Genomic DNA, 24,888 nt, shown 5'->3' with positions numbered 1-24,888 from the left:
TAATTGAGCTCCTCAGACTTCTCTCCTACTCCCATTTTGCAGAGATGCCTTTAAGAGGCTGATGCCTCTAACATACCTGAAAGCACATTTCTGTTAGAGTTTCAGAGGTAACCTTGACCATGTGGTTCACTGACTTTCCCCAAAGTCTTATTAATTTCTTCTGGTCTTTCTCCAGACATTGGTGTTTCATTATGGTGCACTTTCCCCTGACCCTTCCAGGAGCTGCACAGCAAGTGCAGCTTTTTAGATCTCAGTCACCAGTTATGCTAAATTTGTCTTGAATGTTAACTGAGCATCTCACAGTGTGCCTTATTTCCTCACATCTTCAGTCTGTTCATGGATGAGGAAGAAAATGTGTGTGAAATTAGCAAAATTTAGTATTCCATTTCTTGGTGTGTCTCTGGAGTAAAAAACTTCATCTTCCCCTTGAACGCTGAGGCCTACCTGAAAATTCATAGCATACCCAAATGTGACTACTTTCAGTATGATCAGTAGATGCCTAGAATGGTCACACTAAATCTCATTGTTCTGAGAAGTCTAGGGCAACCTTGTGGCTGCTGTGTAGGCACTTATTTTCAGCAAAGATTTTCTCAGTTCACAATGTATTGCCACTGGGTTCTTCTCCCCATAACATGCTGTGGTAAACCTGTTCTATAAAAAACTTTCTGATCATGATCTTTGATATGTAATTTTTTATCTCATCAACTGTAGGCAGTGTGGACAATGTAGACATCTGTCTCAGGAATGTCTAATGATTAGAGAAAGACTCATCATTCTTTTAGGATGAACACAGAATAATCCAATATCATTTTAACTAAGTAAATAGATGGATTTTTTTTTTTTTCCTTTTTCATGAAGTGAAGGCAGAGTACAGTTTGGAATATTTCTCAGTAACATCCAATTTCATGTTTGGCTTAAACAGTTATGCAAGGATTCTAACCTGCTCATTGCACTTAAATAAAAAAAAAGACATAAAGCAATCATGCTGCTTTGTACAGCTGAGGAAGGTCGACATAGCCTTGTATTTTTCTATTAAAAAAATCACCCATACCATGCCCTTGGGAATATTATTATAAACAAGCTACAAGACCTTCTTCTTTCAGGACTGATTATATGTCATTACACCAAAGATGGGTAATCTCTATTAGTCAGACCTAAAATTGAAGTAAAGCAATATCATTTTCAAGTGGAATCTATCTATCTTTTTTACATTGAGGATACTTCCACAGTACACTCAGATCAAACAAAAAAAAACCCCAAAAGCAGAGCGCCTTTTATGGTCTCAGAAAGAACTTCCAAAAAAATTGCAGAATTCTAGATGGAAAATCAGCACAGGATATGCTGATTTGTACCTGAAATGAACACAAGAGTCCTTTTTAAGTCAAATAATTTTATTTCAGCTTACTGCAATACTAACAGTAAAAATTGCAATTACTAAAAAGTCATTTGAGTTTTTACAATTCAAATGGAAAGACAGGCAATATTGTTACCATGCTCTAAAAAACATCATAAAAACACAAAGCCCTTGCCATATTAGTAATTACATTTAGCTAAAATGTATATAGTATTGTTGACATGAGGATTTCCATAAAATCTTGACAGTGATAATGACAGTGATGCCACTTAATCATGACTATCCTTGTCATAGCAAATGATAGCCCAAGCTGTGAAAATCTTGCAGTGGCAATGCAGTAAGGCAAAGAGGAACCATGGCAGTTGGTTGGCAGGGAAAGGCTATGCCTGTCATAGCAGATGATAGTCCCAACTCTCAGAGATCTTGCAGACTGACACTATCTTGAGTAAGGCAAAGTACAAGTCGTGACAGCAGGCTCCCAAGCACAGGGTAACTCACAGCAGCCTCACTGTCTTTCCAGTCACAGTCAGGAAGTCTTCATCAGCCAAGGCACGAAGTGCTTCTTCAAACATTTCCTTCGTGACAGCCTTAAAGAAAAGGAGCAAGTCAAATAAAGATGGGGAAAATACTTCAAACATAGTAAAAATGCTATACTTTCTATCAATTTTCTAATATTTTTATTTGAAGTTCTATGTTTATTTTTTATTCTATGTGAGAATTGAAGCCTGGCCTGGAACCCTGAAGCTGAGTTTGGTTATTCCAGAAGCCAGAATAAACTAAGGTACAGCAAATTCAACTCATTTGTCTGCAAAAGAACTGGTTTTGTAGTCATACTAACAAATAGTTAATGTTTCCATTTCCTTCCATAATGTGATTAGAGGATAAGAATGTTCATTTGGAAAAAATGCTTTTAAACATTAATGGAAATGCAAAAACAAAGCAGGAAACTTACTATATCAGACTGTGCTCGGAGATCATCCAAAAGCTGCTGGTACTTCAAAGATGGTGCTTTACCCTTTGATTGGATGAGCTTCCGTAAGGCTTGAGCCAATTCCTCTTTCCGCTTACGAGCTGTTGCGCTCATTCCTTGGAGAAGCAAAGAAAATACCTTTTAGCAATCAGCTAAGGAGGAGAGGTGAAGTTACATTTTAAAAACCACAAATTCCCAACAGCGGCCCTACTTTAACGCTACGCGAGCACAAACCTGTGGTGAGAATGGATATGTCCACAATGCCGGTCTTGGGATCAGTAGCAGATTGTTTCAGCGCTTCCCGGTGGAGGCGTTTGGCTTCCTCCACATCAACAGTCTCCACCTTGTCGGAGAAGCGCACCTTGGCGTGCGCCTCGGCCAGCCGGATCAGGGACTCCAGCTGCCGGGGGTAGGCGGACACCATCCCCCTGCCGCTGCCGATCTTCCTCATGTCCACGTACGCCTGAAAGGGAGACAGGGTTACACAGTTCACTGCCTCTTAATTCCTTTCCAGTCCCCTGCATCCCCCACCTCTTATTTCAGAATATAAGCAGTTTTGGCAAGCCATTCCAAATACTGTATTTCTGCTCACACACCTTCACGGTTCGTCTGCATCAAATAATTTTTTTTCCATTATAAAGCAATTAAACCATGGTAATTAATCAAGTTTTGAATCACTTTAGAATTCTGGATTAGTGTTATATAGCAGTACTTTGTCTATGATGACACATTTTGCTTTGGTAGACTTTAATGTGTTTTATGTGATGGAACCAAACCAACATATGTGAAAGCTAAACATTAGAATGCAGAATGATTTATCTGATCCCTCTTTCCATTAAAGACCTTTTTTTTTTTCAAGGATTTTACAGAAGGCTGTTATGTAGATAGTGTATGTACGAGGGAATCTCACCACTTCTGACAAGTCTTTAAAGACTCTGATCATTCTAAGCAGCAATTCCTTTACCTCAATAAGGGCTTGGCCTGCTTCTTCACCTAATCTGGGATTTACATAACTACGAGCATATGCAATGTAATCCCTCAATACTGCCATATCCATGTATTCCTCCTCCATCTTTTCTTCACTTTGGTAGTACAGTGAAACCAAATGGCGAGCAAGGCGTCTGTCATAAGCTTCATCACGGGGATCCAACATCAAAAAGATCAAGTCAAATCTGAATGGGATAACATCCAGTATTAGTGTGTATACTTTCTTGTCATTTAAGTACTTGGGTTAGAAAGATTTGACGTAATAAGTACAGGTAAGAGTTCCTAGACTTAATTCCTACTCTCAGTAGAAATTGCTTTCTCACACAGAAAAAAAAACTTTTCTAGAATTCTCAAGGTACAGAACAACATAATGAATTTGCTTACACCCTATGAACTTGAAATTTTGAAATTCCGAAAGGTACATTCTGCAAAATTCAGAGTCCACATTCAAGGCTGACATATTTTGTTTCCTTAAAAAATACACACCCCACACCCCCCCAAAAGAAAGTTGGAACTGCCACAAAAAAAAAATCCCACACACATAACAAATGCATGTGCTAAAGATTGCTTGCTGCTAAAGATACTGCCCTGAAATACAACAGCAAAAAAATGCAACTAAATAAAATTACAATTCAAAAAGCATTTGCAGTTTCATCCTGAAGAAAATGGTTTATAATTTTACGAACAATATATTCAACTAGTCTCAACTATAAGCAGACACGGATGATGCATTTTTAGCCAGCCAATAATTTATTTTTGTAGGATTAAATCCAATAAATTGTGGAATTGAGATGTTGCTCAAACCTAGCAGCCCTTAATTGAAATTTAAGCCGTAAGTGTTCTCAGGATATCCAGTATAGCATGAGTGTACTTCAAATTTCCAGTTACTGTGGAAATTCTTAACAAGATGCAACTCCAGCATGTAGTTTAATTTTCTGTCAGCGAGCACTAAACGTGGCTCTAATAACTATTGCCCAAATGACTGACCAGCACTGCTACCTCCTCAGATGAATTTTACAAAACAGCAAGAAGCAGGCACAGATCTTAGGACTCTACCACCTCTGCTGCCAAGTTCCTGATCATCAGAGTTTCACTTCAAAATCTTTATGGCACTAAGAAAAGCATCCTGAATTTTTGTTAAAGTTATCAATACCCTAAGTTTCAGAACAGCTCTTTTCTAGGAGATGATTATGAAACAAAATAGAATTGAATAAGAGATCCTACAGATCTTATCACACCTGTTCTTCAAGGTCAACATGTAAATACTAAAAGGCACTCCTGTGCTCACGTAGATATTGCAAGGACAGCATTTGAAGTATGTGCTGTAAAAGTTTTCCATTAGGTTGTGAACAGCACAGTAGTTCTATTATATTCTATGTAATGATTTTCAGAAGAGGAAGTGTAACATCCCCTAAAAATGATACATGCAGTGCAGTTCAGTACCTTGACAGCAGTGTATGAGGAAGCTGAATGTTTTCAATAGTAGTCTTTTTTGGGTTCCACTGTGATTCTATAGGATTAGCTGCTGCTAGGATAGATGTACGAGCATTCAATTGGCAAATAATTCCAGCCTGTCAAAAGGAAAAACATTTCTGAAACCAGCTGCAGCTGTGCCATGAAAACCTCCCTCCAATTTCATGAGATCACCAGTGTTACTAGGTGGATTCTTTTGTCAAAAACTGCATTGTGAAAGCCTCTGAGTAAAGCAAGAGCAAAATCCCCTAGGAATAACTTCAGTTTCATTTACCTTTGCAATGGAGAGCGTCTGCTGTTCCATTACTTCATGTAGAACTGACCTTGTGCTTTCATTCATTTTATCAAACTCATCAATGCAGCAAATGCCATTGTCACTGAGTACTAGAGCTCCTGTCTGAAGAACCAGCTGCCGTGTTTCTGGATCCTTCATCACATATGCAGTAAGACCAACTGCACTTGAGCCTTTGCCAGAAGTATACTGGCCTCGAGGAACCAGGTTATACACATACTGGAGCAGCTGGGATTTGCTAGTACCAGGATCACCACAGAGAAGAATGTTGATCTCTGCACGAAAATTCCCTCTTCCTGTGTGAGTAAAGTCCTTTCTTGATCCGCCAAAAAGCTGAAGCAGAATACCCTATGAAAATGAAATTATCAATTGTATAGATGTAACAGAGCAAATACAACTGTTCAGCTGAAACATATGAAAAACAAAAACTGCTAAAATTAACACAACTTAATGCATCTGCATGGTTCCAAGCATTAAAGACAGAAATTTTGTATGTTGTTGTAACCAGATTTTGGTTGGAACCTGAAGAATCCCCTTGATGAAGGGTCCTTAGTTTTCCTCAACTCTACCCCCTAGACTTGATGTGCCTTTATTAGCATGTTGAGAAGGTAACAACAAAAGGAACTGTCTTTACTATGTTCCCATTTCATAAGTAAATCATTGTATGGTTTTGAATTATACTTTCAGGAACTTGTGAACAATAATAATGTATAACTCTGTTAAAAAAACCTCAAAGGAATATACTTTGACACCTTTTGGAAGAGTCCCTTGGATAACAGTCCCTGGATACATCCAAGTAAATGTTTTGATACTCCATAATTCAGAGTCAACCATATATCATTTTGAAGCCACTCTTCCCTTGTGGATGCCTCTTCTCAGCAAGCACAGTTACTATGTTACAGGTACTTACTTTCTTTTGATAAAAGTAAACCAGTAATCTGAATTTCCAATAAATGTCCAAGATACATCCTGCAATTAAGTTTTCCCAGTTCTGCTGCCTTCTTACCTTTTCAATTAGCTTCCCTTTAATTAACATTCCTTAATAGCTTGAAAAGAATTATGATACACTTATAACCAACTCCACCCTGACAAGACCATGACATTTTAAGACTGCTCAAGATAACAGCTTTTTGAATTTTTAAGTTTCAAGATACATTAACAACAAACAGTAACTACAAATATATACACATAAAAATACACGTCTTGCAAGAGAAATAAAGAACTTTTCACCTTTTTGATATCTTCATGCTCATAGATACTTGGAGCCAGAGCAAAAGCAAGCCTCTCATAAATGTCTGCTTTTTTAGAAAGCTCTTTGAGCAATTCCACACGTTCCTCTGTAAACCTCTTTTGCTCAGTTTCCTCATCAACACCGTGCAGGCGTTTGGAATCTGTCTTGCGGTAGTGTATGACATCAATGTGGGTCCTGTACACGGATTTCACACTGCTGACACGGGGATTTACTCGGATGGGGACTGCCCTGTAGATACCTAAATACAAATTTCAACCACAGCATTAGATATGGAGAAACATACTCATTCCAAACCCTAAAAATTTTACAAGTTCCCAGGAAGAGTAGAGCTTTTCTAAACAGCCTAAGTACTTTGTCCTCTAATTTCTCAATGTAAGTCATGTAGAAGCCATATTTAAGTCACCTAGACCCATTTTTGCAGATAGACATACATGTTTTACATTTGTACCAAAAGTGTTCTCAACAATGAAACCATTTTTGAAAAAAACCTAAGACTTGCTGCCTTTGAAATTCCCACTCCAGTCAGCCTTTCCCCCTCTTTTAAAGTGCCAAGTTTAGTGAGTTTTCTATTGCATTTCAAACAGCTTGGGTTTTTTTTTTTTTTACAGCAGTTGTTTTTAAGCAAAGTGATTTATAATATGTTGCTGCAGTATCACAAGGCTTACTTTATCACTCTCCTGACTGCAGACACTATTTAAGACACTGTCTCTTCTTCAGCTACAGCTTCAGAATAAAGGCATCAAGGTCAGACAGCCTGGGGATGTCTAGCCTCATCATGGGGTCAAACTGGAGTCAGCTGGAGTCCACTGCTTGCTAAAGGCTGTCTCCCATCAGGTTTTGAGTACCTCTAAGGACAAAGACTCCACACAGCCTTGCCAGTCAACCTGTGATGAGGCTTGACCACACAAACAGTAAAAAAATTCTTATTTTTAACCAGAATTGCCTGTATTTCAACTTGTGCCCTCTGTGTGCCACTGGGCATCATTAAGAAGAATCTGGCTTTCTCTTCTTGACACTACCACCCCTCCACCCACACCTAACCAGGTGTTTCTAAATATGCTGCTAAGATTCCCCCAAGCCTTCTATTCTCCAGGCAGAGCAGCCACAGCTTTCTCAGCCTTTCCATGTGTGACCAAGGCTTCTGTTACCATCGTAGCCCTTTGCTGTATTCACTCCTGTACGTTCATGTTTCCCTTGCCCTGGGAGACCCCACAACTGGACCCAGTACTCCCTCAACCTGCTGACAACACTCCTAATACACCCCAGGAGAATGCTGGCACCACAGCCATGGTCCATCAAGCACTGCTTCCTTCCAGTTTTGTTTTTGTCTGCAAGTTTGCTGAGGGTGTAGAACACTGTCCCAATAACAAAAATTGGTTTTATCACCTTTCCCAGGGCTCAAGATGAAGCTGACTGGCCTGCAGTTCCCCAGGTCTCCTCCTCACTGTAGGGAGTGCCATTTGCTTTTTTCCTAGTATTTTAGCCAATCGTTGTGACTTTCTGAAGATAACTAAGTGGCCTTGCAAAGGAAGTGTCCAACTCCCTCAGCACCTGGAAGTGCATCCCATCAGGTCCCTTTACCCACAGTTAAGATCAATGAAAAAGAAAAATGGAAGTACTCAAACCAAATTTTACCTGTGACATTAACTCTGTCACCTGGCTGAACTTTATCAACAAGGTCATTGTGAGCAAAGAGTGCCACTGTATGTGGGGTCTGTCCAGCTGGCATATCTTCAGGAGACTCCTGCAGTTTGATCTGGCAAAAACACCATTTAAGTTTCAGTTGCAAAAAAGCAGAGCTTTTCCATAGAGCATACAACAGCATTTTGTATTAACACAGTCTTCAGCATCATTTTCAATCAGCAACATTGCTTAGGAACAAAATATCCCCACACAAACAGCAAAACTGACTGCTGATTAGAAGAGATTATGAAAATGAGAATTCTGGTATTACTACTGGTATGGATAAAAAGCTGCTACAAACAAGGCTCCCCTAGTCTAGACAGAAGGGGACATACTGTATATAAAGGGGCTTCCATACAGAAGCATTAAAAGATGTACATCCTTAATTCCATCCTCCTAATGCATTTCTTCTCCAAAGTAGATTTACTGTTTCACTGAGTTCTTTCACCCATCTCCATGTTTCAAAACACTTTTTCTTTTCAAAGCATTCAATCTCAAGATACGTAACTCATGCTGTTGATGATTTTAGGAGGGTGGGGGAGCAAAAACTAGCAATTCTTTAATTTTAGCCACTACCTAAGCCAACATACCATCTGTTTGTCAGAGAACATGGATCTGTTGTGAATCAGCGCCATGCTGTGTGTTGTGTTGCAGTTCTTGCACACTGAAGGTTCAGCAATCCTGCCGCGGTCAATTTCCACTCTGGTGGTGAAAGCGCAAACCTGGCATCTAAAGAATGCTTCCTGCATCTCAGGAATTAACTGGGAGCTTCTGATGACCATGCCACTGATGGTGATGAGTTGATCAATGTCTGCAAAAATACAGGGACTCATGTCATGACCTCATACTCTTAAAAATTAAATAACCTTCAAAATTTCACATTACAATAGTTTTTAGGCAGTAAGTAGACAGACAGGTTACTACTATTTTGTTCAAGCAAAAAGAATCATAAATGCATAATACAAAAGAAAGAATCCTTTGCACTTCCAGAAATAAGAACACAAGTGGCTGATGATAAGAGATATTTCCTTTATAGATAAGATTATTCTCCATTTGGGCTTTAAAGCATGTTCTTCTGAAACAGACATGAATGGAAGATATTGGTCTGGACAGACCACAAGTACAGTTTTATATAGTCTTATGTTAGTATTCACTAAGTTTATGGAAAGCTTAAGATTCTTTTCTAACATGGTAAGCAAAAAATTTACCTTCAGGGTTTAGATTTCGCATATTCCTGGTCTTCAGTGCATTATATGGCCTTACTTGAATTTGATGCTCTAGTATTGAATCAGGGTAACGATCAAAAAAGATCTCATTGGCAGCCATGTCAAATGTTGGGATAACTTCCTGTATTATAAACAGCTTACATGTTAAATCACAGAATGAAGTAATTATGCATAAAGCACTTTATGTGCTGATCAGCCAGTAATGACTAAAAGTTACACCAGCTAAACATTTTCCTACATAACACAAAACCTGCTGTTTGGATCATATTTATTCATTCACATGAGTATTGCAAGGGGTGGAAGTACAAAACTCTGGACATTGCAGTTCACCAGCTAACTTTGCATGCATGAGGTACTCACTGTTTCTGTGATCATCTACTATGAAACAAGACACTTATATTCAGTAAAATAAAGTACCAAACACACACAGTATGCGCTACATTTAAACAAGAATTTTAAAACCCAGAAATATGAAAAAACCATCTGAAAGCCAGAAAACAAGTGCGCTACTTCACCTGAGGATAGCAGACCAGTTGCCTGTAGAGATTTTCATCAAATGATCTTAGATGGTCACAATTTACGTTCAGGAATGGTTCCCCAACCATATTAATCTGCAAGGGAGTTAGTAAATCTTTAGCTCAATGGCATGCAAGACTGAAAAAAGAAAATCTGAATTACAAATTACTGCATTAGAAGTACCTCTTGAAGTCGTTGCATATAGCGTGGCTCATTAAGATCCAGGCCAATGTCTTCATCCTCTTTATCCAGTGGATCGATAAAGCGCTGGAGAAATCTCTGAATGTCAGAGGTAAAAGAAAGACAGGAAAAATTAACAGAATTTAGCAGTACAAATACCTCCTTTGTATCAGAGTCAACTAATATTTTTTTAGTTAAATTAAATGCTAGTTTAAATCAAACTAGCATTTCATTTAAAAAGAAGAGGAAGAACTAAAACCCACCTGGAATTTTTCTTTGCATGAGGCCACATTAACATCTGTTCCCCAAATAACAAGCTTTTGTCCAAGAGATTGCTCAGTTGCTACTATATCCTCAGCCAGCTGCATGGAAACAAATTAAGCATATACAAATATTTATATGTTCAAAAAGAAGTTGTCAGGTACAAGAGGTGAGACATCCACCTACCCCATCAGAGTGTAAATCCACTTGTCTGGCTTTCCGGACAGAGCCGAGATCCGGCCTCTGCCTGACTGGAGTTCCTCGGGCACCACTTCGTGGGGTACCCTCCACCCTGGAGCTGGGTGTGCCGTAAGTCAGAGGTGAACTGATGTCAAAGTCAAGAGGAATGGCTATAAAAGGAAGGGGTTTGTAATTATTATTGAGACATTTTACATCTAGACCAGATTAAAATTCAGCCTCTGGATTTGTCTCATTGGTCCTTCAACTCTGTCATAAAATGAGTAGTATCAGTCAAGCCCAGTGTTTCGTCAAAACACACAATAAAGATGTTGCCACTCTTCCTAGAACTTTTCTTTGTATTAACAGCTCTTCTCAAAGATCCAAGTTCAAACAAAGCTTCCCTAGAAAACTTTACAGCAGTACTGCATTTTAAAACTACACTGGAGCTCAAGCATAAAAACATACAGAATTGTAGATGAAACACTTCTTTTAGTATTTTGAGGGTGGTGAGCAAGTGACACAATTTACAGTCACTGGAATTAAAAACAGTCCTATGTATAAAAGCAAGGAAGGCTTTCTATGGCAAAGAACTAGTCCCTTCTGTGTTAACAGTTTTATTACTCTTTCTATAAACAATTTTTTTCAAGTAATGTATATTCCCTGATGCATATTCCCACGCTAACTGGAAGCTACGATAGAGATCTGCACCCCAGACACTGACTACTCTCCTGCAGAGTTCACTACACTAAATTCAAATGAGAAACATGAGATAACGCTCATTTTTTCGTCGAGCGTTTTCCAGCCGGATCTGGCCCAGCGCTGTGTAGAATCTGCATCCCCGGGGCCCGCACAGCCTCGGAGCAGCCCCAGCCCCGCTTACCGGAGTGGCGGAACTGCGGCGGGCTGGAGAACAGCGCATCAGCGGCGCCGGGGCTCTGCGCGTCGGCGGGCGGGGACGTGGGCATGGGCTGCAGGTCCCCGGTGGAGGTGGAATCGTCTGTGCGACGCTTCTGGGAAGGAGGAGAGCGAGCATCTTGTGCTGCAAGAAACACAGGGGACCCGGAGTTACAACAGCCAGGCCGCCGCGCCAGGAGGACAGAGGCGGGCAATGGGAGAGCGCTCCCAGCGAGCGAGGGGAGCCCACCCCGCCGGCCCCTTCCCAGCGCAGCACTTACGAGTCGGGGGGTTGCTGCCCCGGCCGCGCTTGCCCCGTCGGCGGCTGGGAGTGGAGGCTGGCGACGACATGGCGCTGCTGCGGCTCCAGCTGCGGTCCTACCTGGGGGCAGGGGGTCGGAGAGAAGAATGAGCGCGGCGGGCGCTCCGTCACCGGCCGAGCCCCGACCGGCGGGTTCCCGTTCCCGTTCCCGTTCCCGTCCCCTTCCTGCCCTCGGAAGCCGCGACCCCCACCCACCTGCACAGCCCCACAGACACCGCCGCACTCCGCGCCAAAGCCAGCGGCGTGCGCGCGCTCTCCCGGGCTTTCTGGCCAATGGCGAGGCGCGATCGCAACGGGAGCGCCCAACGATGGCAGAAAGGGGGGATGCGGAATCGAGAGGGAGAGGAGGAAGGAGATGAAACCTCTGGACCGCCGAAGTGAGGGTCTCGGCCCGCTCGACCTGCTACACTAGAGAAAGAATTATAATGCAGATTACTACTTGTGATACAGACAGAGGCTGCCCCCAGTAATGGCACATCGCCTCCCCCCCCCGCAACCTAGCGTGGAGCCGCCCGCACCTTGCCGAATTTCGCGGCAAAACCAGGGCTGTGGGCAGGCGTGGGGAGGTTGGAGCAGCCCATTCGCATACGAGGGGGAACCACTGCTGTGTCCAGCATTACTGTCCTGTTCTGGGCTCCTAGGTATAACGGGGACCTGGAGCTCCTGGAGCGGTCCAGCAAAGGGCAATAAAGATGATTAAGGGACTGGAACATCTCTCTGATGAGGAAAGGCTGAGGGAGTTGGGCCTGTACAGTCTCGAGAAGAGACGGCTGAGAGGGGACCTCGTCAATGTCTATCAGTAGCTATAGCAAAGATGCCAAGAGGATGGGGCCAGGCTCTTATCGGGGGTGCCAAGCAATAGGACAAGAGGCAATGGGCAGAAACTAAGGCACAGGATGTTCCACCTAAATGTGAGGAAAAACTTCTTTACTGTGCAGTGACCGAGCACTGTAAGTGCCCAGAGCGGGTGTGGAATCTCTTACTGGAGATACTGAAGGCACTGTCTGGATGCAACCCTGGCCGTGTGCCTGCTTGAGCAGGGAATTTGGAGCAGATGGCCCACTGTGGTCCCTTCCAACCTGATCCACTCTGTCATTCTGTGTGTGTGTGTCCTGAGCCCATCCTGAGACGAGAGACACGAAAGCGCCCGAAACGCTCTTCCCTGCCGCCGGTCCTTACTCGGCTGGGAGTGATCTGGCGGAGTGCTTCTCCCGCCCGAGCTCAGCAGCAGCCCGCGCCCCCCGGCCGGCGTTGGGAGCGGCGGGAGGCGGGCCCTTCCCGCCGCTTCCTCGCCCTGCTCGGGGCCCTGGGCGGTATGGCTGGGGTGCAGCAGTGCCTGCTCCAGCTGCACCGCTGCCTGCAGCCCGGCGATGCGGGCGGCAGCGCCCTGCACGGATACAGCCTGCTCCGCAGCCTGGCCGAGACCTGCGTGGCCAGCCTGGCCAGCGGCGAGGAGGGTGTGGGCCGGGCCCGGCGGGGGGAGCGAGCGGGGCCCGGGGAGGGCTCGGTGGCAGCGGGACACACGCCCCGGGCCGGATCCCTCCGTGCTGCGCTGCCCGCTCGCTGCCACCGGGCATTCCCAGGGAGGGAGGGGGGGCCTCTTGCCGCAGATAACCATTCACCGGGGTAAAAGCACTTGGGTGCGGGCCCCTCTATGCTGAGCTGCCCCTAGGCCGGCTTTCCTCCGCCCTGAGCGGCGCCAGGCTCCGGTGCGAGGGCACAGGGCTGGGCCCCGAGGCCATGGGGGAGGTCAGTAGCATCCACACTTTGTTGTGGTGTTTCTGGGTACAAGCGTCACTCGTGCCCAAGGTGTCAGGTCACGTTTTGCACCGGGGATGGGGTGGGTGGTGAGCGCGATCCAACCACCCGATGGTTCCTTGCCTCCCTGCAGCGCTGCACCTGTCCCTGGTGTTTTCCCAGGAGCATGGCTTACTCGTCTTTATCCAGAGATCCCTCGGCATCGAGGAGGTAAGTTGGCAAACTTTAAAGTAGTGTTTCGGTAGTGCTATATGAGCAACATGTTGCACATTTCGAAAAAAAATTTTTTTAACTTTTCAGTTTCGAGATTGCAGGGAAGAAGCGTTGAAGTTTCTTTGTGTCTTTATGGAAAAAGTTGGTGACAAAATTCATCCTTATGCCTGTAATATTAAGGTAGGTAAATGAAAATTATTTCCTAGAAGGGTTTTTGCCAGATAGTTTAAAGTAGTCTGATGGGTGTCATGTTATAACGTTCATAGCTTTATTTCACCCCTCCCAGTCAGCCTTGCCCAACTCTAGTGTTCTTGTTAGAGCTGAAATAATTTTAATATTTTACATAAACTGTAAGAGCAGTGTGGAATTGTTTGTCTAGCTGTGGACTTAATTTTATTAACTTTTCATAGCTGTAGACTTAATTTTATTAACTTTTCGTTATAGAACATAGTAGGTATTGGTTCTGAAAATTAGTTATTTTCATTGGAAATAGTAGTTGTAACTTCTAATTTATACAAACTAAAGTTGCCATTTAAGTGTAAAATTTTAAATGTTTTATAGGGTTAATTTTAATTACCATTTTTTAAAAATTCACCTGAGAAGTTCTTACTTTTGCAATATATACAAAAATTGGTGGTACCTGCAATACCTGAGGTTACTGGAGTCTGGATGGCTGAACATCTATGCTGCTTTGCTTGACTGCACCACTGAAGTTTCTGATCATAAATTAGTAGCTACTTGTTGTTAAGGACTGATGGTACTGAGGTATAAAATTTGCCCTGTGCAATTTTTACTTCAGAAACTGCAATTTCTTTGCTTGAGTTGGAGTTTTTTATTATGTCAGACAGTGCTGCAGTATTGTTAGTGAAGCCATTTCCAGGACTAGATATTATTTTAATCTTTTAAAAAAAACTTAAGCTTGTAAGAACAGATACTTTAAAGAGGTAGAAGAATATGCTGTCTTTGAATTTCCATCTTCACTTACAAGTATTGGTATCCTTATTTCCTTTGCAGCAAACTTGTCTTAGTGTCTATACAAAAGAGAGAGCAGCAAAATGTAAAATTGCAGCGCTGGAACTTCTGATTAAGGTAAAATGCATTTTATAAATCTCTCTTGTTGCTAGATAAGCAGAAAATCTGTTGTATTACTATAGTTACACTATGTCATGCAGAACATCTGTATCATGAAGTTGCAGAATAAGCTGAGTTGGAAGGGATCCACAAGGATCACTGAGTCCAACTCTGGTCCTGCACAGCACCATCCCCAAAAGTCACCCTACATGCCTGAGAGCATTGTACAAACGTTTCCAGAGCTGTTGTCAGGTGTGGTGCTGTGACCGCTTCCCTGGGGAGCCTGTTCCAGGGCCCAACCACCCTTTGGGTGGAGAACTGTTTTCTGTTTTGGGTGGAGAACTGTTTTCTGTTATCCAACTTAAACTTCCCCTTTCACAGCTTCAGGCCATTCCCTTGGGTCCCGTCTCTGCTCACCAAAGAGAAGAGATCAGTGTCTGCCCCTCCTCTTCCTCTTGCTAGGAAGTTGTAGTCTGATGTAGCAAGGGAAGAGAGATAGCTAATGTTTAGATGTTTAAAGAAAATGTTTAACAACAGATTGTCTTCAGTAATCTCTAGCAGGTTGCTTAGATGTGGGCATATAATTCCTTCATTTGGTAGAGCAAGACACAATTGTTTTCGGGGACAGTTGTCGATCTCTCTCTATTTTGTTTTGGGGGACAGTTGTAGATCTCTCTCTATTTTGTTTTGGGGGACAGTTGTAGATCTCTCTCTCTGTTTGTTACGGTTATTTAAGGAGAAATTTTGCTGTCCAATTGCATTCTTGCTTTAAAATACTATGTATTATATATGCTATTGCAATATAAGATAAAGTATTTGGAAAGTGTGGAGGAGGACATTTTGCAGAAATTTAGTTGCTGTGTGAGACAGTAGTTCCTTTGAATGCATTTAGACCCTTCTTCTGTAAATGCTTTTGTGCCTACTTAAGTTTGTTTATGAGAAACAAAACTCCCTTCTGAGTTACTCTGAGTCAGTTCTGTGAGTTGGATTGGCTTTATACTAGCAGGGAGAGAAATAGAGTATGATAAAAGCTACTGCAGACTTGCTCAGCCTGTGCTCTAGTGGACTTTATATGTACATATGTATAAATCATACTATGTATAGGTTTCATGTAGATCATGATGTACACATATGTAATATGTATACTATAAATTAAAAGTGGTATATTTTATATTTATGCATATATAGGAAGGTAGTTTGTAGTTAAAGTAGATTGCATGCCATTTCTCTTCTTTGGACAAGTGACCTTAGATCTTTTTCATAGAATAGCATGTTTGCTTACTTGAAGCTGAACTTACATGTATGAACAGTGTTCTTATTTAGATTGAGTAGTATTGGGGTATTGATCTAAAGGTTTTCCTTTTTTTTTTTTTTTAATCCATCTTAGTTGCTTCACAGTTTACAACGTTCCTGTCTGATGGAAGAAATGAAAGTTAGAGAGATATTTAATAAATTTTATGAAGAGCTTGCTGCAAAAAGTAGAATTCCTGACACAGGTAGGCCTTAGTTTTTCTTTTCTAGTTTTTCTTTTCTCTGATTGTCCACCTATATTCAGCAGTAGTGAGGCTGCACCTCGAATCTTGTGTTCAGTTCTGGGCCCTTCAAGTGACAAGTGAAGTGACAAGATAAGAGGAAATGTCTTCAGGTTGCACCAGGGGAGATTTAGATTGGATATTAGGAACAATTTCTTCATGGAAAGGACTGTCAATCATTGGAACAGGCTTCCAGGGAAGTGGTGGAGTCATCATTCCCGAATATGTATAGAAGATGTGTAGATGTGGCACCTGGGGACATGTTTCAGTGATGAGACCTGGCAGTGTTGGGTTAATGGTTGAACTTGACGATCTTAAAGGTCTGTTCCAACCTAAACAATTCTATGATTCTAAAGCTCTTTGGTATCTTATTCTAAGCCTGGGTAGTGTTGTCCTCAAAGCTGCAGTTTTAGTGTGATAGTTCCTGCATTGGTCGCCTCTAATATAAGCTCATCAGTTCTCCCTTGCCTGATTGTATTATTTATGGCATATTAGCATGAGCTGCAGTTTGATCATTATGGCTAGATACTGCTGAAATCTTGGCTTTACAGGTCTCATAAAATTTGTGCCTGCCTGGAATCCTTCAGTCAGAATTCAAGCCTAGAAACTTCTGCTAGCTGTTGGCCTTAACAAGTGCTTCCTCAGTGTATGTGGCCTTTAAATTAAAGTTTTCTGAGCCCTGTTTAAAAATAGTATATGTGTTTAACTTACTGATGTGAGAGGAGGATTCATCTCACATTGTAGGATATGGCTATATATATATATATATGTGTGTGTGTGTGTGTGCATGTGTGCATATATATATAAAGATGCTTGCTTCACACTTTAATCAGCAATTATACTGTTAGAGATGGTCTTCTCATGGTTGTAAGTTAATAGGAATTGCACTGGAAATGTCAAAAGCAATTATTTCAGTAATTAAGACTTAATAATATTAAAAATTACTTTCTAGTATTGGAAAAGATTTATGAGCTTTTGGGAGTTTTGGGAGAAGTCCAGCCTAGTGACATGATTAACAACTCTGAAAAACTATTCCGAGCTTATTTGAGAGAGCTTAAAACACAGGTATGATTGGAATTTCTTTTCATTCTTTGTTTTTTTGCTTTGGTTTTCTTTTTTCATTGCTTTGTTTTCAGTGGGTTTTTTTCCTTTGAAGTATATAGCACTGGCTGTTGGAATACTACTGTAGCTAGTACAGTTTCTCAGGATCTAGCTGGACAATCATAAATTCTTCCTGAAAGACTGTTTAAGTTGTGTTCTCTGGCTCTGAGAAGCTTTCTAAGTGAAAATTCAAGGCCATCAATAACAGCAAATGAGCCAATTCACTGTGTGAAAAGATGGCATGTGATGATCATTCCCCAAGAAGTGGTACCTTGTCATGCACTGGTAGTTTCTGATTTGTTCTGTACTGGCTGCAGAGTTCTTGCCCATGAGGTGAACATCAGATTTCTGCTGAACTTTCATATTTCTGAATTTTTAAGTACTTTCAAAACATTAATGTATTTTATCTGAATTTTGGTATTATTGGTCTTGGTGGAACATTTCCATGTTTTTCAAATGATCTGTCCTGCTTCCCTCCAAATGATGTGACACTTAGGATTTCTGTGGAGTTGTTTCATAGAGTTGGGTTCTGATATAACTATTTTAAGTTGAAGTTATTTACCTACACTTCTAGGAGCTGGAAAACCTTGGTGTAAATTTATCTTAGCTTGAGGGTATTTTATTATTTTCAGATGACATCTGCTACCAGGGGGCCCAAGCTACCTCTTGTAGCAGGATGTCTGAGGGGACTGGTTGCACTCATGTACAACTTCACCAAGTCTGTGGATGAAGGTATGTTCTTTTTCTATGAGAAAGGCACTGATGCATTTTAGTACAGTTTTACAGACAGTTCTACATTTAATAATTACACAGCCAAAAAGTTGCACCATTTCTGTGTGTAAACTCAGAATTAAAATTTCCCTGTTAGTAGATGGTTTATGCAAAATACACACTCACACAGTCCTTGTAATCTGTCTTTGTGTGAAGTGGCTTCATCAGTGTTTTTCTATATGTAAATATTTGAAGTGCTATTTTCTTAACACATGTTGGGCAGCTGTGAGAGCTACACTGAAGCTGGAATGCAGATTGTATGGAGATGTCTTTCTCTTAATAGTCTACTTAAACACAGATATTCAGAAAAATCAGCTAATGTAGATGTACAATTTTTTTCAAATTGAGTATTTCAGGAAAAAAATGTCTCCATCTCTTAAAATGAGATATATAAGGCTTTCCAGTATCACTGCCTCATACCAAGCATTGATAAAAACACCTTAGTCTTCACTTTGCCTACTGTATGTTAGTAGTGAAATACTCACTATTGGATTGTTTCACAGATCCACAGACTGCAAAGGAGATTTTTGATTTTGCAATGAAGGCAATCAACCCACAGGTAAATCTGCTATGAGTTAACTGTTCTGCATAAACAAATTAGCCCTGGTGAAGAGTAAATCAGAGTGACAAACCTTTTCTGGTATTACAGGTTGATCAGAAGCGATATGCAGTACCTCTAGGTAAGATGTAAACTATTTCTATTCATGCTGAGGTGGATACTGTCTTTTGTCTGGAATTGTTTATGCTTTACTGGTTGTGTTCAGATGTCTCTAGTCTTCAATCTTCTAAGCTGGCCAGGGGGAAAGCTGCTGTACTTCAAATTGGAATATGGAGTTTAACAGGTATTTGGTTAAACCAGTCAAGGTCTAATCAGCTTATGAATAGCAGCATTATACTTGATGCCATTTGCCCCTCTGGAGTAGTACAAAACTGTGATGTGAGAAAGAAATGGTAAAAATAAGAGGAGTGTAGCTAATTAGGAGAAAAGAGGTGTGACAGTGGATTAAGTAAAAAAAAATAAGGAAAGAAATTTCACTGGAAGAAGGAGAAAAAGAATGGGGGGAAAAAAATTGGAAGATTAGAAATTGGCTGGTGAAATATGAGTGGCTTATGCAGAAATTGCAAAAATGCAAGGTTTGAGTATTAGGCCTATGGTAATGCTGAGGGGTAAAACCCTCTTTAAAGGTAGTCTGTCCTCTCCCCAGTTAATTCAGTAAGGATCTTGAAATTTCATTTATGTTTATATTTTGAATAGTGAAATTACCTATAATCTGAATTTTTTATTTGTCTGCATCACAATTTGGCAGAGGAGGGGACTTTTGCATGTGTCCTGACAACAGAAACCAGATCCTTCTGAATTGTGCAATTTTTATTTATAACCCCTGAAGTCCCTTTCTTTTTCAATAGTAATGTAAATTACATCAGAACACAGCTATGTGTTCCATAATGGTGTACATTATAAAGAGGATTTTGGAAGGTTGTTTTTATGCTTAAGTTCTTAATGTTTAGGTACTGATACTGTAGAGTATCAGTAGAGACTAGAGGAATACATTTTATATCCTCTAGTCATGGTGGGTCTGCCTAGCTAAAGTCCTAATGTGGACTTTCACAGTCTGGGTTGGTTGTGTAAAATGTAATTAAGTCTGGTTTTTAATGAGAATTGTTTTTAAATTGCAGCTGGGTTACAGTTGTTCAGCTGGCACTCTGCTCAGTTTGGAGCCTTGCTCCTGGACAACTATATGTCCCTCTATGAAGTGATGTGCAAATGGTGTGGCCACACGCACCAGGAGCTGAAGAAAGCCAGTTATTCTGCACTGGATTCATTCCTTAAGCAGGTGTGTAACTTCACTGGGATCTCCAAGTCTAAAGCAAAATTAAATTTCTTGAAATTGTGGGAATATTTAGTGCTTGGAAGTTCAATGCATCTATTTAATGAATAATGTAGTTTATTATTTAGTGCTTTGTATTACAAGCAGAATATCTTCTAAGACTTACTGCCATTTTTTGTGAAATGCTGGAATGTTTACATCTGTTTTACAGATTTCTCTAATGGTGGCTAAGGATGCAGAGCTACACAAGAGCAAGTTGCAGTTCTTCATGGAGCAGTTCTATGGAACCATCAGGAGAATGGATTCGAGCAGCAAGGAGCTGTCCATCGCCATTCGCGGATATGGGCTTTTTGCATCAGTATGTGCAGAGGAGTTATTCTGCTCAAGGAGCTTGCTGAAAGCATTTAAATTCATGTACCATGCATTTTACAATTTTACACAGCTCTTTTAATAGGGAACGCTCCTGTTTCTGCACTAAGTGTTGGACTTAATTAATTACACTATAAAATACCTTTTGGATGAAAATTTTCCAGTGTATACTGAATCTAGCAGGAGCTCTTGCATCATTGAGTTGTAGTTGTAGTTAGTTCCTGTGCACAAGTTCTGAAGTGGAAAAACAGGAGCTTCATATACAGCTGTCACAAAACTTCAGGATGTGCTTAATTGCTGAGATACAGGCAATACCTTGTTATCTCTCTCTGTATTTAATGGTAGAATCCAGGCTTCACTCTGAAAGTAGTTCAGAGATTCTTAGAGAGCTCACTCAAACAGCTAAAAGGCACTGCAGACTGCAGGACAGTAGGAGGTGATTTGTGAAACAACCACAAAGTAAAATACAACAAGAAACAGCAAACAAAACCATGCTTACATACCAATGTAGATGGCAGATATGTTTGTCAGGAAGCACCATTAGGAGCAACTTCCAGTTTCTGTCAGCAGTCAATTAAAATGGGGATATAACAATCAAATTAAATAAAGAAAGGGTGGTATTTATGTATTTGCAGCCTCTGTGCCTGATGGTGGTACTACGACTTTTATATAATACATTTTAGACTGGCTTTTGTTTGTCTCTCAAAGCAAAACTTAGGTTAAATGATCTCAAAGATTATTTAGAGAAGTTTAGGAATGGCAATAGAATAGCTGAATCCTCTTTTTGCTACCTTTTGAGTAGAGTGCATTTGTTTGTAGAATTTTCTATGTGCTTTGTTCAAACCTAGTCTTCCTCTTCTGTGATATGAGGTAGAAAGAAATTGAGTTCAAGGTATTGGTTCCAGAAAAAATTAAGTATTTCAGATAATTGAAAGAGCCCTATTAAAACATCTATTACGGAATGCAAGAACTTAAAATTGCATAATGTAAATATAGATATAGGATAATACTGCAAATTTTAACAAATTTAATGCTCCAGTACCTATAAATATCTAATATGTTAAGATATATTAATACTGGTTACTGTGTTTAAGTTAAATCTTGGCCAAGCATCAGATATTGGGTTGTGAGGAAGAAGAGTCTTGGTGCTGCTGCAAGTTGTGACTGTAGCACTGAACTTGTGTTCATGCTTGGTTCCGTTTCAAGGCAGAATATTTCTTTAATTGATGAAATAATTTTAAAATATTACTTGAAGTTCTGCAAGTGATAAATGGGTAATCTTTATTTTGTGAGCATGTTTTTAGACAGACTTTAGGCTATCTTTAGACTTTAGACTTTCAACCTTTAAGCTAACAGCCATATTTTACTCTTACATAAATCAGTCCATTCTTTGCCATGGTCAGTTCCCTGCCACAGTTCTTGCCTTTGACCTGGTTCCTGTCCACAAGGATTTGTTTTTGACCTAGTTCATGCTGTGGTTTACAAATCATTCAATAGAAATTTGTAAGCTTTATTACAAACACTTTGTTACTCTCTGGGGTACTTTCCACTTGTTTAGGAATAGTCTTAATAGGTTCTGTTTGTACAGAACAGTAAAAGTTCAGAATTTGGACTGCTCAGTTAAGTGTTTAATAGTAGTAACCTGTCAGTGATAATCAGTTAAGCTACATTAAGGTAAGCCACTTATTACTTTAAAAGTAGCTAATTCAAAATATAAGTGAATCTAAGCATCTATAATGCAATATTTAAGATATTTACAGCCAAATCCCATGCTTTTCACTCTGAATATGAAGTCATGTCACTGAAAGTTCAAGTACTTTCACAGTAAACTACACTGCATTTGAACTATTATTATACTCCATGTCAGGTATTGTGTTTCTTATGAATGTAGCAAGTACTTGAAGTTATTTTTTTCAGGTATATTGAGTTTTTGAAAAAAACTCAAATATTATTCTTTTTATGGTTCAGTGAAGACGTGGCTGGGTTTTAGTGCTACAGCATGCACTTACTTGCTCAGTTCAACAAAATTGCCAAACCAGGTTTTTATTTTCTCTCTGTAAGCCCTGTAAAGCTATACATCCTGAGGATGTGGACAACATGTACGTGGAGCTCCTTCAGCGTTGTAAGCAAATGTTCCTCACAGAAGCAGAAACAATCGATGACCATCTCTATCAGCTACCAAGTTTCCTCCAGTCCATTGCCAGTGTGATATTCCATATAGATAAAGTAAGTGGAGTATTTAAAGTACCACCCAATTCTTTTATGCAGTTGCAGATGTGTGAGGAGGTAATAGCTGTGAACATACCTATGGTAAAAGGTGTTTATTTAACTGAATGTAATGACATCTAGCCCCTAGGGGATGGGAAGAATATCAGGAGAATGCTCTAATGGATTTTATTTGAATAAAGAAAATGCACTGAATATGCTAAATAAAATGCCACAGTGCATTGAAATGAAAACCATGGTAGGCAAATATGAATATGTTTTATTTATTTTATGTTCTTTATTTAGACATAGCCATAACTTTTTTGTGTTTATAGCACTCTGCTGCTTTGCCTTTTGGTACTGATACTTAGCATATTCTCTGAGACTGGTACTTTGATTCTGCTATGATGTTATGCTGTCTGTTTAAAGAGGGCTTTCTGGATCTTACCTGGAGCTGTGAAGTAAGATTGGGGCATACATTTTGTATTCACGTGGTTGTGGATAAACAGATAATAATGCTGTCACGGTTGTTTAATTAAATTGGTACTTTTCTGGTAAGCTTAAACCTATATTCACTGAAGCACTAATCTCTTCAGGAGCTACTTTCCATAATGTGGAAGCTTTCTTACTCTGTTTGTTTAGTTTTATTTGGGGAGGATTTTGTTGTTGTTGTTGTTTGTTTCTTTGTTTGGGGTTTTTGTATGTCTCAGATGAATCCACTTGCTAACTCTCTTCTTGTTCTCAGCAGATCATGATGCAAGCAAGCTCTTGTAACAAAGTAACATGCTGAAATAATTTCACATAATTTGCATAATGGTTGTTTTGTTTTTCTTTATTTTAGGTTCCTGAGGTATACACCCCAGTTCTTGAACATCTAGTTGTGCTGCAGATCAACAGCTTTCCACAGTACACTGAAAAAATGCAGCTGGTCTGTTGCAGATCTATAATAAAAGTGTTTCTGTCTCTCTCAGGAAAAGGTCCAGTTTTGTGGAGCTTTATTAGCACTGTGGGTAAGTCTGTGATACTAACTTCATCGGAGTTTTTTAGGATCATGTGGTTTTTTTTCCTTTGGTTGCTTTTCTGTTTTCCCCATAAATTGCATAACTGATTCTATGAGAGAAATGTGGAATAGCCATTCAGGATCAAAAATGAAGCTTGTCTTCCTCTCTAATAATGGAGATTGAGTGTTTTTGTGGTGATATTTTTCAATATCCACTGTTAAATAACTTCAAGAATGCATTTAACAATCGTTTTGGGTAGCAAAGTGGGTATGATTTAGGGTAGGAGAATCACATGTCTTATCACATGTTTGTGATAAGACTTGCATTCCTGCTCTAAAGAATTATGAGAAGAAAGGGATCTCATAGGAAAGTGTACAAAAATTTGTTCAGTATCCTTTCAGTTACCCCTAAAAATAGCACAGAAAATAGGGTGAGTGTTATCTCTAAAAATGCAATTTTTTTATGCTCTGGAACTCTTAAATAGTAAAATTCCAAACATGAAGTTAGGTATAGTTCTGTGAATGTAATACTGAATGTGTCAGCACTGGTAGCTGACAATTCTAGTAGTCTCAAGCTGACATTTCTTTTCAATGATTTTCAGAAATTATTTTTTTATTTCTTTCAACTGTTTATCGTGACTTTTCTCTGTTGCTGGGGCATTTTCATTGTTTCCCATGTTCTTGAGTTGGGAAGTGGTACAGCCAAGTACCATGTTGCTTTTAAATCTGCGAACATAAATGGGGGCTGTTGCCTTTTCAATAAGGGCATTATGAGTGATGCCCTGGTTGTCATTCATAAGCAGGAAAAAGTCAAAGCAGTATTGAGAAAAAGTAGTAAGAAGCAAATTCAGGATTGGTTGCCTGTGGAACATTCTAGAGTCAAGGCTCTGATCTGAGCTATTTTGTCCTTAAAGGAAAAAATCGGTGTTCTTTTGCCTATCCCTTACCATGACAGAATATAGAAAAGTGATTTGTTTCATTGTTAATGTTATGAGTGATATGAATGCCATGCTTTTTAAATCTATTCAGGCAGTTTTGGTTTTTGTTTGTTTCAGTGCATCAGGGATTAATCAGAATTTTCTCCAAGCCAATCACATTTTCGAAGGTAAAATAACTGTTTAAACATATTTATTTCATTTAGATTCCTAGAGCATACATTCCATTCCAGTTCTTGACAACCTAACCTAGTAAACAAGGGAATGTCCAAAGAAGCAAAAATAGTACTATCCATTTTGTTATTACTCCATTAGTGTTATTAGTTATTGGCTCATTTGTTCTTAAGTCTCTCACCCCCGCCTCTGCTCAGCGCAGAGTAGATGTTCCTCTTGTGCTGGATAAGGAAAATGCAGGAAATAGACTTCTGTTTGGTCAGATTGTCTGTAATAAAGTAAGTTGTAATTACAGTCATCCAGCTTTCTTCCAGGTTACATTTTAGACATTTTAAATGTT

General features: G+C 40.1%; 2 protein-coding genes across 2 annotated transcripts in view; one reads left to right on the top strand and one right to left on the bottom strand.

The window, feature by feature from the left end:
• Positions 1-1,373: 1,373 nt before the first annotated feature.
• MCM4 (minichromosome maintenance complex component 4) lies at positions 1,374-11,875 on the bottom strand. Its single transcript, XM_054634398.2, has 17 exons — positions 11,786-11,875; positions 11,550-11,650; positions 11,255-11,413; positions 10,381-10,544; positions 10,197-10,295; positions 9,937-10,032; positions 9,753-9,848; positions 9,220-9,358; positions 8,602-8,822; positions 7,964-8,084; positions 6,307-6,566; positions 5,059-5,424; positions 4,755-4,882; positions 3,289-3,496; positions 2,559-2,787; positions 2,307-2,440; positions 1,374-1,941 (listed from the first exon to the last, which is right to left on the bottom strand). Exons 2-17 carry the CDS (start codon positions 11,617-11,619, stop codon positions 1,849-1,851), a joined length of 2,583 nt encoding a protein of 860 aa, XP_054490373.1. The 5' UTR covers positions 11,620-11,650; positions 11,786-11,875; the 3' UTR covers positions 1,374-1,848.
• A 1,012-nt stretch (positions 11,876-12,887) lies between these two features.
• Positions 12,888-24,888, top strand: part of PRKDC (protein kinase, DNA-activated, catalytic subunit) — an 82,893-nt gene continuing 70,892 nt past the window's right edge. Inside the window, exons 1-14 of the mRNA XM_054637612.2 lie at positions 12,888-13,047; positions 13,482-13,558; positions 13,649-13,741; positions 14,576-14,650; positions 16,020-16,128; positions 17,117-17,229; positions 17,898-17,997; positions 18,540-18,595; positions 18,686-18,716; positions 19,714-19,871; positions 20,077-20,223; positions 22,296-22,460; positions 23,281-23,449; positions 24,495-24,544. Of these exons, the coding sequence (XP_054493587.2) occupies positions 12,906-13,047; positions 13,482-13,558; positions 13,649-13,741; positions 14,576-14,650; positions 16,020-16,128; positions 17,117-17,229; positions 17,898-17,997; positions 18,540-18,595; positions 18,686-18,716; positions 19,714-19,871; positions 20,077-20,223; positions 22,296-22,460; positions 23,281-23,449; positions 24,495-24,544 (1,485 nt within the window). The 5' untranslated portion in view covers positions 12,888-12,905. The remainder of the gene's footprint in view (positions 13,048-13,481; positions 13,559-13,648; positions 13,742-14,575; positions 14,651-16,019; positions 16,129-17,116; positions 17,230-17,897; positions 17,998-18,539; positions 18,596-18,685; positions 18,717-19,713; positions 19,872-20,076; positions 20,224-22,295; positions 22,461-23,280; positions 23,450-24,494; positions 24,545-24,888) is intronic.

This window comes from Agelaius phoeniceus, chromosome 1 (genome assembly GCF_051311805.1).
Source record: "Agelaius phoeniceus isolate bAgePho1 chromosome 1, bAgePho1.hap1, whole genome shotgun sequence".
NCBI classification, from domain to species: domain Eukaryota; kingdom Metazoa; phylum Chordata; class Aves; order Passeriformes; family Icteridae; genus Agelaius; species Agelaius phoeniceus.
Note: the sequence above shows the minus strand (reverse complement) of the source record. Positions and strands in the feature narration are given on the sequence as shown.